Source organism: Gobius niger (genome assembly GCF_951799975.1).
Source record: "Gobius niger genome assembly, chromosome: 8".
Classification (NCBI taxonomy): domain Eukaryota; kingdom Metazoa; phylum Chordata; class Actinopteri; order Gobiiformes; family Gobiidae; genus Gobius; species Gobius niger.
In genome coordinates, this window is record NC_136859.1 from 2,954,431 (window position 1) to 2,974,468 (window position 20,038).

Consider the following 20,038-nt stretch of genomic DNA (forward strand, 5'->3'; position numbering starts at 1 on the left):
GAATCACCCACCTCTGATCTAGTCTCACTCGCCTGTTTACTTTTAAACATAGTTTTTGTCTCCAGTGCTTAGTTTCTACCTGGTTTTAGTCTCAAACACTGAATAATAATAATAATAATAATAATACATTTTATTTATATTGCACTTTACATTTCAGCGAAACCTCAAAGTGCTACAACAGAATAATAAAATCTGATAAAAACAAAAAGAACATTCACATAGTAAAAACAACACAGCAAACAAACAAATTAGTCTGAAAAGGCCTTAAAATAAATGTGTTTTTAGGCCTTTTTTAAAGGCCTCAACACTCTGGGGAGCCCTCAGGGACTCTGGCAGGGCATTCCAGAGTCTCGGGGCAACTGCCTTAAAGGCCCTGTCGCCCATTGTGGAGAGCCTGGTCCCGGGCTGGTGAAGGGTGTGGGTGAAAGTGGACCGTAGGCGCCTTGTGGTGGTGTGTGGGGTAAGGAGCTCAGTGAGGTCTGCCGGGGCTGTTCCATGGACACACTGGTATGTGAGGAGGCAGATTTTGTAGTGGATTCTGTGGTGAATGGGCAGCCAATGAAGGGACCGGAGGACAGGGGTGATGTGGTCATATTTGCGCCTCCTCGTCAGGATCCTGGCTGCACAGTTCTGAATGTGCTGGAGCTTCAGGAGGCTCTTACCAGGGATCCCGACGAGGAGGGCATTGCAGTAATCCAGCCTGGAGGAGACAAAGGCATGGACCAGTTTCTCAGCGTCTGATTGTGAGAGGGAGGGGCGGAGTTTGGCGATGTTTCGTAGGTGATGGAAGGACACTTTGCAGAGGTGGCGGATTTGGTTCTCAAATGACAGATGAGGATCAAATCTGACCCCTAGGTTTGTAACGGAGGAGGAAAGGGGAATGTTATGGCTTGAGACATGAATATTGGATATGGTGGATGACTGGATTTGGTGCCGGGTGCCAATCAGGATGGCTTCAGTTTTGCTGCTATTTAACTGGAGGAAGTTGTTAGTCATCCATGCCTTTATCTCCTCCAGGCAGAGGTGGAGTGCAGACGGTGGGACTGAGGAGGATGTAGAGTCAATTTTCATGTATAGCTGTGTATCATCAGCGTAAAAGTGAAAAGAGACTTGGTGGTTTTTGATGACCTGGCCAAGGTGGAGCATGTAGATAGTAAAAAGGACCGGCCCAAGGACCGATCCTTGAGGGACCCCACAGGTGACTGTGTGAGGCAACGATCTTGCCTGCCGCAGGGCAACATACTCCTCTCTTCCTCCGAGGTATGAGCGGAACCAGTCAAGGGTAGTACCAGTGAGGCCAACAACTGACTGGAGCCGATGGAGCAGGATGTGATGGTCCACGGTGTCAAACGCGGCCGACGAATAATACTTTAAACCACTAACCCTCTGGGGTGAAGTGTCTTGCTCATTGACAGAGTAAGTGCGGGTGAGACTGAGATGCTCCACCTGTATCTGTCAGAGCCTCAAACACACAAGTGATGATTTAATAAAGACGTGTTTTATTTCAAGCCAGCTGTGATTGGTCCTTACAGCTGTCAATCAAATGTGTGTCATAAAAGATTTCAGTCACAGAGGTCCACCAGGGGGCGCTCTCCTCAGATCTACTACACAGACACAGAGGAACCTTAAGACCTCAGCCTAAACCCAGGAAACAGAGGCTCAGTGAAGGAGGAGGTGAAGGTGTAAATGTGGGACAGTTTTCCACCAGAGCCGACCTCATAGAAGGACAGAGCTCCAGCCTCAGAGTCCAGGAACACGCCCACTACACCAGAGTAAGAGAGAGAGGAGGAGGTGGAGAAGAGGCGTGTTGTTTTCTTGTTGTGACAGACAGAGTACTCTCCACCATAGATCCTCAGATTCCAGGACTGATCATTGTTTCCAAACTTTCTCTCCTCTCTGTCTCTTCTCCGTCTGATTCCTCTGTAACTCACTGCTATATCAAACCACCTCCCACCCCACCCCACCTCCCAGTAACAGCGCCCCCTCAGGCCAGTGGAGCTCAGGACCTGAGGCTGGTCCATGAACCTGTCCTCATGATCTGGATACTGCTGCTTCTCTCTCACTCTGATCACAGTCCGTTTGTCCTCAGACAGAAGGAGGTTCCTCTGAGCTGTGTTTGGATCCAGAGAAAACTCACAGGAATCTGAGGAAACAAACACAACTCATGACATCACTTCCTGTTCCTGTGTCTGAAGAGTTCTTTCATGTGTAATAAGCTGTAATAAGTCTGACACAGATATTCAGAAGAGCATGGATTTGGTGAATAATTTGTAAATTAAATCTATCACTTTGCAGATTTTTCCTCTAAAAACAGATCATGTAAACCTGATGAAGTTCAAGTTATTTCCATAAAATGAATAAAACACAGACTCACATTTCCTCAGACCTGGGACCATCCACTGTTCTCCAGCAGGATCCAGCCTGAAACACACAAGTCCAGTTTACTGTAGACCAGACCAGACCTGGACCAACCATGGACCAGAGACAAGACCCTGAGAGTCCAGGGGGGCCTCACCTAAGAGAGAGCAGGGGCCCCTGAGGGGCCCGTAGAGCGGTCAGGAGCTCGGCGGAGGGTCCTGGATGGTTGTAGCTCAGGTCTAACTCTCTCAGGTGGGAGGGGGCGGAGCTCAGAGCTGAGGCCAGAGAAGCCCCGCCCCTCTCTGAGACCAGACATCCAGACAGACTAAAGACACACAGCATTAGCCTCTAATGTGGACACAGAGACAGAGTGCATCATGGGAGCGTCTCACCTGAGGGTGTGCAGTCTGCAGGGGGCGCTCTTCAGTCCAGAACACAGCAGCTCCACTCCTGAGTCCTGGAGGTCGTTGTTACTGAGATCCAGGTGAGTCAGACTGGAGGAGCTGAGGACTGAGGCCAGAGGAGCACAGCTGAGAGGAGACAGGCCACAGCCGCTCAGACTGAGGACAGAGAGGACGATTAGAGACGAGAGCCAAGACACAAGTGTTTAAATACAGTCTGGACTCACATGGCTTTGGTGGAGGCTTTGACGACCGGCAGCAGCTTCAGGAGAACTGTCTCTGAGCGCTGGTATTTTCTGAGGTCAAACTCCTCCAGGTCTGAGTCTGAGGAAAGTAAGAGGAAGGACAGAGCAGACCACTTAGCAGGAGAATCTAACGAGGAGAGACGTCCTGCTCTCATGACTCTCTGTATCTCCTCCTCCAGACGACGGTCGTTCAGTTCGTTCAGACAGTGGAGCAGGTTCAGGCTCCTCTCTGCAGACAGACCCTCTTCATCCAGCTTCTGTTTGATGTACTTTACTGTCTCCTGATTGGTTGAGTCACTTCCTGTGTGAGTCAGCTGACCTGGCAGCAGGCTCTGATTGGTCGGCAGAGACAGCCCCAGGAGGAAGCGCAGGAACAGGTCCAGGTGTCCGTTTGGACTCTGTAAGGCCCGGTCCACAGCAGAGCGGTAGAAGGCCTCAGGGCTCTCAGAGGAGTGTGGTGTGGACAGCAGGTTCTCCTCGGGGTCAGGGCTCTCAGAGGAGTGTGGTGAGGACAGCAGGTTCTCCTCGGGGTCAGGGCTCTCAGAGGAGTGTGGTGTGGACAGCAGGTTCTCCCCAGAGCTGAAGAAGGTTTTATGGACGTGAAGAGCAGCCAGAAACTCCTGCACAGTCAGATGGATGAAGCAGTAGACCTTGTCCTGGTACAGGCCTGGCTCCTCTCTAAAGACCTGTGTGAAGACTCCGGAGTACACTGAGGCGGCTGCAGCGTCCAGCCCACACTCGCTCAGGTCACTCTCGTAGAAGATCAGGTTTCCTTTCTGCAGCTGCTCAAAGGCCAGTTTTCCCAGAGACCGCACCATCTCCCAGGTCTCTGGAGTCCAGTGAAGGTCTGTCCCAGATCCCTCATGATACTTGATGTTCTTGACTTTGGCCTGGACCACCAGGAGGTGGATGTACATCTGGGTGAGGGTGCGGGGCAGCTCTCCTCTCTCTCTGGTCTCCATCAGATGGAGCAGGACTGTGGAGAGGATCCAGCAGAAGACTGGGATGTGGCACATGATGTACAGGCTGTGGATGCTCTTGATGTGGGAGATGATGGCTGTGGCCTGCTGCTCGTCTCTGAACCTCTTCCTGAAGTACTGCTCCTTCTGTGGGTCGCTGAACCCTCGCACCTCTGTCACCATGGAGACGCACTCAGCAGGGATCTGATTGGCCGCCGCGGGGCGTGTGGTTATCCAGAGGCGAGCGGAGGGAAGCAGGCTCCCCCTGATGAGGTTCACCAGCAGCTCCTCCACTGAGGCGCTCTCTGTGGGCTCCGTCAGGACCCGGGTCCGGCTGAAGTCCAGAGGAAGTCTGCACTCGTCCAGACCGTCAAAGATGAAGAGCACCTGGAGCTGCTGAAAGCTGCAGAGACCTTTGGTTTGACTGAAGAAGTGGTGCAGCAGCTCCACCAGGCTGTACTCTGTGTCTCTGAGCACATTGAGCTCTCTGAAAGTGAAGGGGAACAGCAGCTGGACGTCCTGGTGGGCTCTGCCTTCAGCCCAGTCCAGACTCACCTTCTGAGTCAGCACTGTTTTCCCCACGCCGGCCACGCCCTTCGTCACCACCGTCCTGATTGGTCCCTCCTCTGTCAGCTCTGCTCTGATTGGCTGCTGTCTGTGGGCGGGGCCTTTAAACAGGTCTTCACATGTGATGCTGGTCTCTGTAGCTCCTGGTTTCCTGGACGCCGTCTCGATGTGTCTGACCTCATGTTCCTGGTTGACCTCTGAGGCCCCTCCCTCTGTGATGTAGAGCTCTGTGTAGATCTGGTGCAGGGGGGCGGAGTTTCCTGCTTTAGCCACGCCCTCAAACACAAAGCTGAACCTCTGCTGCAGATGACTCTTCAGTTTATCTCTGCAAACTCCAACAGAACCTGAATAAAGACAGAGACAACAGTGAACTCTTCACTGGACACAAACTCAAATATAAGTTATTAAAGTTATGTAGATGTGGAAGAGTTCTTACTGGAGCTCAGACGCTCGGCCAGCTGCTCCTGCTTCATCCTCCTCAGGAAGTCCAGGGTGATGTTCAGCACAGCCTCTCTGCTGCTCTGCTCCTCCTCACTCTCTGAGCTACTCTCTGGGTACTCTGAGACCAGGAGCCTGTGGAGCCTCTGCAGCTGCTCTTTGACAAACGTCAGGATGTCCTCCTCCAGACGCTGGAATAGAATCAGATTTAAAGAGTTTCAGTCAAAGAGAGGACCTGAGGAGCCCCACAGAGAACCCCACACATGCTGCAGTCGTGGCTACTCACCGTGAATATGGCGTCCAGCTGCTCCTTTGGGCCTGGCTCCCTGAGAACCAACAAACAGAAACATTAGAGACTGAGCAGAGACCACTGCAGACGCCTTTGGACTCATTTAGACTCACAAGAAGCTCCTCCACAGACCTGCTGAGGACTCACCATCTACAGCTCACACCAGGACTAAACCAGGACTAAACCAGGACTAAACCAGGTCTGACTCTGGTTTATGCAGGACTTACCTCTGGTCTTCAGGAGGAGGTTCTCTAAAGAAAGGACCCACGCCTTTAGAACGGTCACTTTTCAGAGACTCAGAGCTGGGAGCAGGTTTAGGTCTGGGTTTAGACCCGGGGCCAGGTCCAGGTGGGTCCAAGATGAAGCTGCTGAGAATCAGAAGAAGAGTTCATTTGAACAAACAGAGACTGACTGAGTTTAACCTTAAACCTGGTTGGTCCAGTCCAGCTCAAATACTTTTTATTTTCCATTCAACAACAGGCCTTTTGCTCAGTGTCAGTTCTAGATGTGTCTGTTTGTTGCTGTTGGAATGTTTGTGTCATAATTGATTAAAGAAGCAACTTTTGATGCTTCATATTTGCTCTGAAGAAAAGGACGTTTCACCAAATGATCAATAATCACAATGACGACACTTCACCTTCCACATAATTATTTACACACTAGAGTTTAATTTATGGACAAGTTTATAAACTGTATGAATATTGTAATGTGTGGGACTTGGTGAAGGCCTCGATTTATTAGGCCCTTCGCCATCAGGGCTGGCGAAGGGCCTCTTGTAATGGTGTAGAGACTCCCCCAAAGTTCGCGCTCGCCTCCTCAAACACTCACTAACGCACTCCTCTTGACGTCCCATGCCCATACACATACAATGCAAAAATCAACATTGTAATTGTGCCTGTCAGTGACCCAGGACCTAAACCAGGAGGTAGGAATGTGCGAGAACTTTCCTAAAATATATAGTCTACGGTTCCCGCGTAAGCGGAAACACTTTTTTTGTGTGGGAATATTATTAGGCCCGAGCGGCCTGGCGTCGCAAGGGCCTAATGTAATCGCAACGCAGGCCAGTGCGCGAAGCACACGTACCAAGGGGCGCGGAGTGCACGAAAATGAATGGGGGTATATGGGGGTACATGGGGGTATATGGGGTATATGGGGGTATATGGGGGTACATGGGGGTATATGGGGGTATATGGGGGTATGTGGGGGTACATGGGGGTATATGGGGGTATATGGGGGTATATGGGGGTACATGGGGGTATATGGGGATATATGGGGCTATATGGGGGTACATGGGGGTATATGGGGGTATATGGGGGTATATGGGGGTACATGGGGGTATATGGGGGTATATGGGGGTATATGGGGGTACATTAGGGTGGTCCTTATCTCAATGAAAAAATGAAATGAAAGAAGTTTTTTTTGTTGCTCCCACCATCCTATCAGGTACTACCCCATTAGAAACCAATTCCTACCAATTATTTTGCAGATCAGAGTGTATTTAGGGTATGCTCAAGCCGGTTGAAGTTAGTAAAAACAGAGAAATGCAAGAAGACTGTGTCGTGGCGTCGTACACGCTCGGTATAAACAGCTGTCAAGGAATGCATTGAGGCTTTCTATCCGTAAAGACGAAGATGCGCCACGCGACGTGCTCTGAATGAACAGGCCTTAAAATGAATGTCAAGTCTATGTGTGATAATTAAAATTTTACTTAATTATTATCCCTGCATATGTTGGTCATGGGATGCACCGATAACCCTTTTTTTTTTTTTTTTTTTAAACTGATATGAGTACGAGTACTTTGATATAAGTACTTGCCAATACCGATATGAGTACAAGGCATTTTCTTTTCTTCATACTTTTTGAAGTGAAAAGACGGTTTATAGTGTTTCTGGGAGGAGTACCATCACATGGTATAACGTTCATGCAGCCAGGTGCCATACACCGTGCTCTTTCATGGCACGGCTGATTTACACACTAAAAATGTTTATCTTCAGATATGCTGGCTTCAAACTGACCAACAGAGAAAGACAAGAACTTGGCAACTTCTGTGCGTTGGGAGTATCAGCATACGTCGAGTCATGGTTCCTATCCCATGGTTCCCCGCAGGTGACTTGCGTCTGTTGAAGCTCCTCATCGAAATCGGCTCATCATTGTCATTGGGTGCCTTCAAGAAACTTTGTGGGCACCTGTGGTACCTAAGCGAAGAGTTGGTGGCCCTTGCCTTTTTTGATCCAGAAGTCGATGCAGCTGAGAAAAGGGCTATGATTAAGCAACTAAGTCACAGTGCACAAAAGGACCCTGCAAGACGAATTGCAATGGACCAGTCCACAATCCATGATAAAAGGCTGAGGGATTTTGGTACCAGCAACACATGCAATTTCTTTGAGATTCTTTACTCCCCAACTCTTTCCTGGCAACAAGTCCAGATTTGGGAATCAAACGCAGACTATCTGAAGAAGTGGTCCACGAACTTCGCGTTGTCAACGATACTGCCGAACGAGGAGTCGCACTGAAGCAGGAGTACAATGCCTTGATGAACAAATATGAGAAACAGACACAGTTTGTCCTACAGGTCGTCACAGAACACCGCAAACTGTATCTCGATTCCATGAAGGCAACAGTGATCAAGGGTCTTGCTTCCACGTCAGCAAACGACACATAGAGCGGTGGAGCTATGAACATCTCGCAAGCACTCTATTGAACTATATCACTGACATGACATTGCCAATCCTTGAGAACACTGTCTATAGCTCTTTAACTCATTGACTGCCAGTCATTTTCAAATCAGAGAGCTCCCCACTGCCAGAGGTTTGTCAGGATTTTGACTGTTTTTTCAAGACCCAAAGAAAATTTAGGTCTAGGTCTACGTCAAGACGAAACCCACCACAAGAAAGATAAGACTCTCACCTTTCATCTAAAAAAAGAGTTTGTTTGTACCTCTTTCCATTCTTTAGTGATCGTCCGTAGAAAATGGTGAAATCACCCAAAATGCTGTTTTCTGACCAAAAAGCTGAGAAAACGAAAGAGCAATGCTGCCACCTAGTGACTCAATAAAATAACTTGTAGTTCTTTTATTGAGTCACTAGGTGGCAGCATTAGGCAGCACAACTAAGATTTTAACACCAGACATGCTCAAGGCTTTCCTGCAGCTGTTCCCATTAAAAAACCTAATTGACGTCTATAGACGTCATTGGCAGTCAGCGGTCGGATTTCAATTGACGTCTAGAGACGGCATTGGTTAATTACTGATGATTTTAACAAGCACTTTAATTGTCATTCTTGTGTTTAACAGCAATTTATATTATAACATGAAAACATGAAAATGTTTGTAATTTCGCCTATTATTGAAACTTGAGTCGCTTTGAGCATACCCTAAATATTGACCAATCATGGATATATTTGGTACCAACAAGTTTCTACTGAGGGAGAATCTATTGGGAGGGTGGGAGGATGACATTTTAAAAGTCAGAAATTAAGGACCACCCTAGGGTACATGGGGGTATATGGGGGTATATGGAGGTATATTGGGGGCATATGGGGGTATATGGAGGTATATGGGGTATATGGGGGTACATGGGGGTATATGGTCAACTGTCACACGGAGGTGGATGACGAGCGCGGCTGTGTGCGAAGCCACAAACTGGACGAAGTATTTTGCAATTTTTCGCAAACAATAAATGGCTCCCATTCGCACATATGAAGCACAATTTTGATCATTTTTTGTCAGGTGTTAAAGTCACCGTCCAAAACACTCTCATTAGGCAAAATTCAAATTTGGCGCGATAGCGCCCCCTATAGGAATTATATGGTGAGTACAAATTTTACTTTTGCGAAAATTAAAATAATTTGGCACAAAAGTCTATTCGGTCGCTCCGATCATAAAAGTCAATCACACCTTTGCCATATTTTTCACGGTGTTGCCATAGCGATGACCAGAATGTCCCATTTTATTCTGATGGAAAAATGTTAAACTCCATAATTCAGCAACATGTGCTTTTTCTATCTCCTCCGAGGAAAACCTGGTGAAGAAGATCTAGAGACGTGAGGAACCAAAGGTTATCCAAAGAACTTGGACAAACTACGTATTTTCAACCCTAAGTAAAATTTAAAAATATGCTTCAGTTTGCAGATATAGTGTGATACAAATTCATACACCACACTCTAAATTATTATGCAAATTGTATTTCAGCATCAAAAAGGTAAAAAACAAAAGTTTCAATGAAACTCATGTATGGTTTTATGTCTCAGGCTTTGAATCACTGACATTAATCTCAGAGACCTGGGATGAGTAGTTTTCAGGTTAAGGGAAAAACTACTGAAAAAGGACGTTCCACATTATTAAGCAGATCATCATTTTCAAGCAATATGGGAAAGAAAAAGGGTCTTTCTGCTGATGAAAAGCGTGAAATAGTTGAATGTCTTGGTCTAGGTATGAAAACCTTCAATATTTCATGAAAGATGAAGCGTAATCATCAAACTGATAATGCTCCGTCCACACCAAACTCGATTTGGGGCCTCCAAAGCGTCAGGTTTACATTTAAAATACATGGAGGACGCGCCTCCAGGGGGCGTCAAGATGTCCCGCAGCGCGTCACGCGCCTCCTCTGCGGTGCGTTTTGAGGTTTTTCACGCTTGGTGAGCGTTTGACGCCTCCAGGGCGTCGAGCGCGGCCGACGCTCGAGTTGGGAAATGTTGAACTTTTTGGCGAAATTCGCGAGCGTCGACCAATCAGGAGCTTTCTCCCCATAGTGACGTACGTTGTAGCTAAGCCACCGGGGCAGATTCTACGCCGGCCCCACAGATGTAAACAAGATGTTGACGACGACGTTGTCTGGCTTTATGAAGCAATAAAAGCCAAGCCACTCTCTCTATGTCATCCATGTTGATAACTGACAACGGCAACAGAGATGCTCCTCCCAACGCGCTCCACGACGACGCTCTTCTCTTGACGCGCGTCGAGAGCGTCTTGACGCTTGGTGACGAGCGTCTGACTTCAATAAGCACAGGCGTCCAACAACGGGCATGACGCGCGTTTTTGACGCCCAAATCGAGTTTGGTGTGGACGGAGCATAAGAGATTTGTGGATGATTCAGACACACACGGGTTTTTTCAGATAAAGGCACAATATGGACGGTTTCTGCCAGACAAACACATCAGATTAAGAGAACAGATGCAACAAAGCAGCAGACAGGTATCTGAAGCTGCTGGTGCCTCTGGAGTCTCCCGAACATGAAGGTGTAGGACCCTCCAGAGGCTGCAGTCGTGCATAATCCTTCTATCCGGGCCTCCCCTAAACTGTTCATTGAAGCTGAAGCAGAAACGGCTGCAGTGGCTCAGAAATACATGAGGACTCATTTTCAAATAGTCTTGTTCACTGATGAGGCCGTGTGACCCTGGATGGTCAGATGGATGGAGTAGTGGATAGTTGGTGAATGATCACAATGTCCCAACAAGGCTGTGACGTCGGTAAGGAGGAGGCGGAGTCATGTTTTAGGCCAGAATCATGGGGAGCTGGTCGGCCCCATTAGGCTCCCTGAAGGTGTGAAAATGACCTCTTTCTGACTGACCACTTTCTTCTGTCGTACAAAAAAAAGAGCCGTGTTTTCCCGAACAAAATCATCTTCATCATGACAACGCACCATGTCCTGCTGTAAAGAAAACCTCTGCATCACTGGCTGCTATGGGCATAAAAGGAGAGAAGCTCATGATGTGGACCCCCTCCTCCCCTGACCTCAACCCTATTGAGAACCTTTGGAGCCTCAACAAGAAAAACATCTATGAGGGTGGGAGGCAGTTTTCATCCAAACAGCAGCTCTGGGAGGTTTTTACTATATTTATTTTAAAAAAAAATACTGTTGTCACTGGGAGATTTTTTCAACCACAGTTTAGGAAATCAGAGAAAAATGTCATTTGCATAATAATTTGGAACGCGGTGTTCACATTTTCTCTGTATAATGTATAAATGTAGAGCAGAGTTCTCAGCATTGTCAAAAAACTTTGTCAGATACCGAGAGGGAACTTTAGCGCATTCCAAAAATCCTAAAACGTAAAAAACAAACAAACAAACACAAAGGCAGGAGCAACACCGTGAGTTTAGATTGAGGGAGACAAAAGGGGGCAGGGCGGTCGGCGAGGGCCGATAATCGCAGCTTGCGGCTATATTTCTATTGTATTGTTTTGTTGTCGTGTAAAATGATAATTGATGGATTTCTCTGATTGTGGCCGTTCAATAGGAGGCCAGAGACTGGTTTATGTTTCCTGAAACCTCACAGATTAAACTCTGTGACTGAAGAGACTCAAATGGACAAATCGGCCAAAGACAGAGACAGCTCTGCAAACTGTGGTCAATATGTTATTTATGGGACTGACCTCTGGTCTTCAGGAGGAGGTTCTTTAAAGTCAGGAGGGTTTCCTATAGAGCGGTCACTTCTCAGAGACACAGAGCTGGGAGCAGGTTTAGGTCTGGGTTTGGACCCGGGGCCAGGTCCAGGTGGGTCCATGATGAAGCTGCTGAGAATCAGAAGAAGAGTTCATTAGATCAGAACAAACAGGGCGATAGAAACAGATCCAACAAATCCAGTAGTTTTTGTTTAGACCAATAAAACATCAGGAGTGTCCTCACAGAGCTGCAACACTAGACTCAAACTGTTCCTCAAACATCACCAACATCTGGACTTTACTAAAGCCACTGAGTCGCTCAGAGCGGCTCCTCGTCCTCCACACGTCTGTCAGGTGATTTTAGATGAAATAACAGGGTCAGGGTGGACTTTATGGACATGTTTGGGTTTGAGATTTAGAGGTGGGAAATATGTCGTCTGCAAGATGATTTACAAATGTTTGTTTGGAAGATACAGTTTGTACATTTACAACATCAAGGACATCTTCAAGTCACGAAACCAACAAACAAGAGGCAAAAACTGCTGCCGAAAATATGTTTTTTTCCTGCACTTTTGTCGTTTATTCAAGACAAACAACAAAACAAAAGTCTGATGGTTTTCAATAATATATGTGTAGTTTTTGTTCATCTCACTCACCCCTGATGTTTGTGACAGTCTCGTTTGTCTCTCAGGTCAATTCTGTCATTATCACAACATTTAACCGTTTTTCATGTTCATAACAAACAAAAAAAACGAGAGAAGAGAAGAAGAGAGAAACACGATTTTAACAAGATCATTTCTACTTGAAAGGAATGAGATTTTAGGTTTTTCATGATGTTTTATAAATAATATAATCTGATAATTCGATGCACAGAGTCTTTCCACAACTTCTACTTTTACAATTTACTCAAACAGAACAAAAGCATTTTCATTCCTCCACCAGCAACAATGAACCAGGACTAGACTCGGTCCAAACCAGGATTAGGCCAAGTCTTAAAACACGGATCAAACCAGGACTAAAACGCTTAAACTCTTTAAAAACCAGGACTAAACTAGGACTGAACTCGGACTAAACCAGGACTAAACCAGGACTAAACCAGGACTAAACCAGGACTAAACCAGGTCTGAGCCAAAGAACAAGCAAAGACTAAACCACGGTGTCATTATTTCACATTATTGTAAGAAAAACTCACTGCGCCACGTCGTCCTGATGCTTTCACTTTCAAAGGAAGTGTTTACAGAGTGATATCCGCTCTCTCTCTCCTCTGTCCGCTCTGGGGCTGAGCTGTAGTGTCTCTGAGCTCCAGCAGAGGGCGCCGCACTCTCGTATGTCAGTGAAGAAAATAACACTAAAACTGAACAAATAATACGTTTGTTTAACCCCTTAACTCCCACCGGAACCGAGCACATTTTCTCCAGTTTGGCTTTACCCCAATCCAAAAGCTTCTGGGAAAAAGCTGTGAAAATAGATACAGAACTGAGACGAAAACAATGATGGAAATGTGACAAAAAAGTGAGAAAACATTGATGAAAAAGTGGCAAAAATGTCACAATAAATTGCCAAAAATGGATAAAAAATTGATGGAAAAAACAAAAAAAATGTGACAAAAAAAGAAAAGAAAAAAGAAAAAAATGTGATAAAAATCGTCAAAAAAGTACAAAAATGTATGAGAAATTGACAAAAAAATGACCAAAATTTGATAAAAAAAATTGATGAAAAAAGACAAAACGTGAAAAAAAAGATAAAAAATTGACGAAAAAATGAAAAAAAATTGACAAAAAATTACAAAAAAAATTAAAAACAAAACTGAAAAAATGTGACAAAAATGTGATGAAAAAATTTACAAAAAAATTACAAAAATTGACAAAAAAGCTACAACAGTGAGTTGAATACCCAACAAAAAAATGATGGAAAAAAATCTGATGACGTGAGGAAAAAGATCCTCTCGGTTCACACTTACACAAACGAACCGAGCCGTGGCCGAGCACGAGGAGTTGTTTACAAGTGCACGTGAGCAGCAGCAGCGCAACATAATGCGAAAGAAAAAAAAAACCTAAACATATATATTTCCTCTCTCAGGGAAATATTTTTAAAATCCATATCTTAAAGCAACAATCAGATGTATTTTGAGATGCATTTTTGCCAACCTTGGGAGAGCTGGAGAAAGTTGACTTCAGCCATGAGTCAAAAATATTATGGCCTCCTCACTTAGTGTTATGGCTCTTTCATGTCAGCCTGTCACTGTTTTCAGAGTGGATTTTGGATATCATTGCTAATCATTTTTTTTTGTTTTTTTTTTTAAATAAGTTTAATTGGTAAATTCTTAGTGGAAAATTAAGCTACAAATATTCAATTGCATTTTGTGTTCATTTGGTAAATTAATCATGTGAATAAGATTGTTTTAGGAGCTGATTTGTAGTTCAAAAACTCCACATTGTGGCTTTATGTAAATGAGTGGCACCGCGGAGCAGAGGAGTTTGGAGCGACAGACGTTACACAAGAGAAACTCGCTTCGTAACCTCACACTGTGGCTGCTGCGGCACCGTGTGGACCCGCTGGTTACCGACGTGCCAGGGCCTGTACCAGAGCCATAAACAGCAGAGTTCACCGCTACAGGACTGAACACAGTCGGGCCGTTGGCGCGGGGGCGGAGCGAGCGGGGGCGGAGCGAGCGCGGGCGGAGCGAGCGGGGGCGGAGCGAGCGCGGGCGGAGCGAGCGCGGGCGGAGCGAGCGCGGGCGGAGCGAGCGCGGGCGGAGCGAGCGGGGGCGGAGCGAGCGCGGGCGGAGCGAGCGGGGGCGGAGCGAGCGCGAGCTACACCGTGGACCCGCCAGAGTTTAGAGCCGCTGGTAAACTCTGACGGCGCAGCTGGGTTTTATATTCACTGATATAAGAAATCTGGCACCATAATGAACAAACGTAAATAGAACGGGAATGCCGTTCACAGACACCAGAATGAACGCGCTCATGGTTTCGTTCATCAGGCAGTAATCAGTGCGTTCAGTTCACGTTCGCCCAAAATATGAACGCATTCATGAACTTACGTTCAATGAACGCGTTCAGGTACATCACTGCAAATAAAATATCTATTTAACATCTATTTCATCCATTATTACTGTGAAGCAGGTTTTACAAACAGTTTTGCTCACCTGAGTGAGAGGCAAGAAGAATGTCTTAAATAAACACGAACATATTAAATGTCCGTTTTTAGTTGTTTTGAAAACGAGGCTGTGGCTGTGAACGGGTAAAGCTGAGGGTTTTGCTTTGGCTCATTCTGAACATCAGACTCTGCGCTCTGGCCCCGCCCCCTCTGCGCTCTGGCCCCGCCCCCTCTGCGCTCTGGCCCCGCCCCCTCTGCGTCGCCCTCACTGTCAAACCACTGGAGCTACAAAGGTGAACGCGCTGGTTTAAGCTCTCATTAAAGAAGGACATTACAGTCTCTGCATGAGACAGATACAAAGTGAGCAGCAGAGGAGGAGGCGATGATGAGGCGCAGACGCTTCTCCTGCTCCTCTCGCTCCTCAGATCAGAATGAGGAAAACTCCTGTTAGAAATGAAGTCACGTCAGTCTGAGGCGCGCGCACTGGCTCCTCCCTCTTTATGACCGAGAGCAAAGAAACTGCATCTGGATCAAACTGTGGCGCGGCTCGTGCTGAAGGCGCTGCTGTTACAGTGAGGCTGACGCACAGCCGCGCCCCGGGCTTTTCACCATGTTTTATAAAAAATATATATATATAACCTGATAATTCGATGCACAGAGTCTTTCCACAACTTCTACTTTTACAATTTACTCAAACAGAACAAAAGCATTTTCATTCCTCCACCAGCAACAATGAACCAGGACTAGACTCGGTCCAAACCAGGATTAGGCCAAGTCTTAAAACACGGATCAAACCAGGACTAAAACGCTTAAACTCTTTAAAAACCAGGACTAAACCAGGACTGAACTCGGACTAAACCAGGTCTGAGCCAAACAACAAGCAAAGACTAAACCACGGTGTCATTATTTCACATTATTGTAAGAAAAACTCACTGCGTCACGTCGTCCTGATACTTCACTTCGTACAAAGGTTGACTTTTATTGCAGGTGTAATATCCGCTCTGGGGCTGAGCTGTAGTGTCTCTGAGCTCCAGCAGAGGGCGCCGCACTCTCGTATGTCAGTGAAGAAAATAACACTAAAACTAAATAAATAATACTTTTGTTTAACCCCTTAACTCCCACCGGAACCGAGCACGTTTTCTCCAGTTTGGCTTTACCCCAATGTAAAAGCTTCTGGGAAAAAGGTGTGAAAATAGAGACAGAACTGAGACGAAAACAATGATGGAAATGTGACAAAAAAGTGAAAACATTGATGAAAAAGTGGCAAAAATATCAAAATAAATTGCCAAAAATTGATAAAAAATTGATGGAAAAAACAAAAAAACTGTGACAAAAAAAGAAAAGAAAAAAGAAAAAAATGTGATAAAAAATCGTCAAAAAAGTACAAAAATGTAACAAAAAAGTGAAAAAAATGTATAAGAAATTCATGGGCGCAGATAGCGGGGGGGGACGGGGGGGACATGACGTACCCAGATTTTCATTCACCTGGATCCGTCCCCCTCACTTTTATGAAGAAAAATATCTTGCAAGCATTTTGCAATGTGCGAAACAGCGCCTCCCTTGACCATTCACTTTGATATGCGGCGAGAAACGGTATTGCGCTCATGTGTTTGTGTTGACTGGGCTGTGCGTGTGTCAAAATGCGAAACGCGAGCTGTTGGTTTACTTGGTTATCAGACAGTGTAGCCTACGTCAGGACTGCTTTTTCATACGTCATGTGGCATGCTTGGTGAGTGATTAGAAACCGTACCAATACGCATTATTGTCTTGCAATGATGGGCAATTAAGTTTGATAGGTTGTCATGCCTGAGCAGCTTTGTCCCCCCCAGTTTCAAAAACCTATCTGCGCCCCTGAAGAAATTGACCAAAAAATGACCAAAATTTGATAAAAAATTGATGAGAAAGACAAAACGTGAAAAAAAAGATAAAAAATTGACGAAAAAATTACAAAAAAATTACAAAAAAATGAAAAAACGAAACTGAAAAAATGTGATGAAAAAATTTACGAAAAAATTACAAAAATTGACAAAAAAGCTACAACAGTGAGTTGAATACCCAACAAAAAAATGATGGAAAAACATCTGATGACGTTTGGAAAAAGATCTTCTCGGTTCAGGCGGGAGTTAAGAGGTTAAACAAGTGACTTTTCTTCTTAAAACAACTGTCAATAAAAGCCCCACGTGATCTGCGTTCAGTGATTTAAATATTACAATAATATTATTCACGAGTGGCTTCACGGACTTTTTAGAAAATGTAAAAGGACTTTTTCTTTCAGGGTGAGTTTGTTTGATTTGAAGTTGACAGACTTCCATTGGGAGCTTTAGTCCAGACTGAGCCTGGCCCGTCGTGAGCGCAGCAGCAGAACATGGACATGTCTGTTTGAGAAAAGGGAAAAGTGCCATGAAAAGTCATCTCTTGATTTCATCTAAAGTGAGGATGTAAACACAAGAAAAAAACACTTAAAAGTGACCCAAAAAAACGACAAAAATGACAAAAAATCTAGCAAAAAAGTGACAAAAGAGCAACAAAAAATGACAAAAACACAACAAAAAAATGACAAAAACCCAACAAAAAAGTGACAAAAATCCAGCAGAAAAGTGACAAAAACTCAACAAAAAAAGACAAAAACTCAACAAAAAAAGACAAAAACTCAACAAAAAATGACAAAAACTCAACAAAAAAAAGACAAAAATCCAGCAGAAAAAAGACAAAAATCCTGCAGAAAAAAGTTTGGCTTTACCCTAATCAGAAAGATTCTTGGGAAAAAAGCACCAAAAATGTGACAAAAACTCAACAAAAAAAATGACAAAATAGCAACAACAAAAAGACAAAAATCCTGCAGAAAAAAGACAAAAAACCCAACAAAAAAGTGACAAACGAGCAACAAAAAATGACAAAAACTCAACAAAAAAATGACAAAAACCCAACAAAAAAATGACAAAATAGCAACAAAAAATGACAAAAACCCACCAAAAAAATGACAAAAACCCAACAAAAAAATGACAAAATAGCAACAAAAAAAAGACAAAAATCCTGCAGAAAAAAGAAAAAAAAAACCAACAAAAAAGTGACAAAATAGCAACACAAAAATGACAAAAACCCAACAAAAAAATGACAAAAATCCAGCAGAAAAAAGACAAAAATCCAGCAGAAAAAAGACAAAAAACCCAACAAAAAAGTGACAAACGAGCAACAAAAAATGACAAAAACTCAACAAAAAAATGACAAAAACCCAACAAAAAAATGACAAAATAGCAACAAAAAATGACAAAAACCCACCAAAAAAATGACAAAAACCCAACAAAAAAATGACAAAATAGCAACAAAAAAAAGACAAAAATCCTGCAGAAAAAAGAAAAAAAAAACCAACAAAAAAGTGACAAAATAGCAACACAAAAATGACAAAAACCCAACAAAAAAATGACAAAAATCCAGCAGAAAAAAGACAAAAATCCAGCAGAAAAAAGACAAAAATCCAGCAAAAAAAAAAGACAAAAATCCAGCAGAAAAGTGACAAACGAGCAACAAAAAAGTGACAAAAGAGCAGCAAAAAAGTGACAAAAGAGCAGCAAAAAAGTTATAAAGTGACAAAGCACAATAAGTGACAAAAACACATAAGGGAAATAAAAAGTGACGACAATGGCAAAGAGGAGAGAATGCATTTGGTTTTGGTAAGAGGTTAAAAAAACAACCAAAATATGACCAATACTTTTGTAGGTCTTAGCTTTCAAATGAGGCGTTACATTGTTGATCTCCAGTCGAGAAGCTTTTAGATTTGGGTAAAGCCCAGTATAAAAAAACATGAATCTAAAAGGAATTCCGTGGAGTATGGTGTGCCACAAGGGTCAATTTTGGGACCATTATTATTTATTATTTATATTAATGATTTTGCTTCTGTTTCTACGACCGCCTTTCCCGCTCTTTTCGCTGATGATGCCGATCAAAAAAATAATAATAAAAAGCCGAACTGGGGAAAATGCACTCGTTAGTGTTAAGGCGGGTGGTAAGAGGTTAAACTCTGAACTCCCACCTGAACGGATCCCATTTTCTCCAGTTTGGCTTTACCCGAATCAAAAAGATTCTTGGGAAAAAAGCACCAAAAATGTAACCTGGCTAACGCCATGCTGCTGTGTGCGCTCGAATTATTTCGAACTGCACAACAGCCTGGGGACCATGGCCCAAATTTTCGCGTGGATTTGGGAACCAATCACAGAGCGAGGAGGGACGGCAAGACGATGACGCGCTATTCGATATACGGAAGCTTGTAGTTTATTTACGGATAAAAAAAAAAGTTTATTTACGGATCCAACATGACAGCAGCAGACACAATGGTATTTTTCGATCAAGCTTTAGACCTTGTTCTAAATAATTTAGCTCAAACGTTTACAGCGGGTACGTCATACGTCATCTCATACGATGAGATGACGATTGGCCATGGCTACGTGCAGACGCATGATAGACTTTTTTTTTTTTTTTCGTATCGCCCAATAAACGAGTATGGACGATCGTAAACCACACCTCTTCTACGAGAAAATGAATTGGTGGTCCCCAGACTAAACATCACTTGTGATTTTAGTCTGGTGTTAGCCAGGCTACCAAAAATGTGACAAAAACTCAACAAAAATGTGACAAAAACTCAACGAAAAAATTACAAAAATTCAACAAAAAGTGACAAAAATGTGACAAAAACTCAACAAAAATATGACAAAAATTTGACAAAAATTGAAATAAAAAAGAATGCATTAGGTTTAGGCGGGTGGTAAGAGGCTAAAATATGTATTTGTGGAAGTGTCACGATTCCGCTCATTTGGGCCAGGCTGGTCAGAGTCCAGGGCTGTCTGTCAGTCCCAGTCCGCCCCTGCTCGGGTCTGCTCCGTGGACTCAGCGCCGGAGCTGACGGGACTGCGTGCTCCGTCTGCGCCCCGTCAGCTCCGGCCGGATCGAGCCCCGCAGTTCAGACCAAACGGGAAAGAGAACCACGATGCAGCTGGAGGACCGGTCTGGACCGGGTTTCATTGACAAGTGGAGGCCGAGAGAAAGAAGCCACACATTTATATGAGGGCAGTTCATGGGTCACCGCCCATGCGCACCTGAAAATGTCACTATTTCACACAAAAGAACCTCGATAATTCCCTCTGCGGAGTTTGTTTTCACAAAACAATCACACAAACCCATTTTTGTTTTCTGGCTTTTTTATTAACAATTTCAAAATACAAAATCTCGTCGAGGTACAAAATGCGAGTAAAACAAAAGGTGAACATTTTTAGGGACTGTACAGAGACGTAAGGCACAAAAGCAAGGAGC

General features: G+C 44.5%; 1 protein-coding gene and 1 long non-coding RNA gene across 2 annotated transcripts in view; one reads left to right on the plus strand and one right to left on the minus strand.

The window, feature by feature from the left end:
- LOC306966347 overlaps positions 1-20,038 on the plus strand; it is a 347,602-nt gene that overhangs the window by 139,836 nt on the left and 187,728 nt on the right. The gene's annotated exons all lie outside the window — the stretch shown is intronic.
- LOC306966676 (NLR family CARD domain-containing protein 3-like) lies at positions 1,626-11,791 on the minus strand (the record flags this gene model as incomplete). The annotated part of the gene is given in 10 exon segments (XM_079561489.1): positions 1,626-2,143; positions 2,375-2,421; positions 2,516-2,683; positions 2,751-2,918; positions 2,987-4,874; positions 4,967-5,159; positions 5,255-5,294; positions 5,485-5,625; positions 11,627-11,769; positions 11,771-11,791. Coding segments are annotated over 10 exon segments (3,327 nt in total).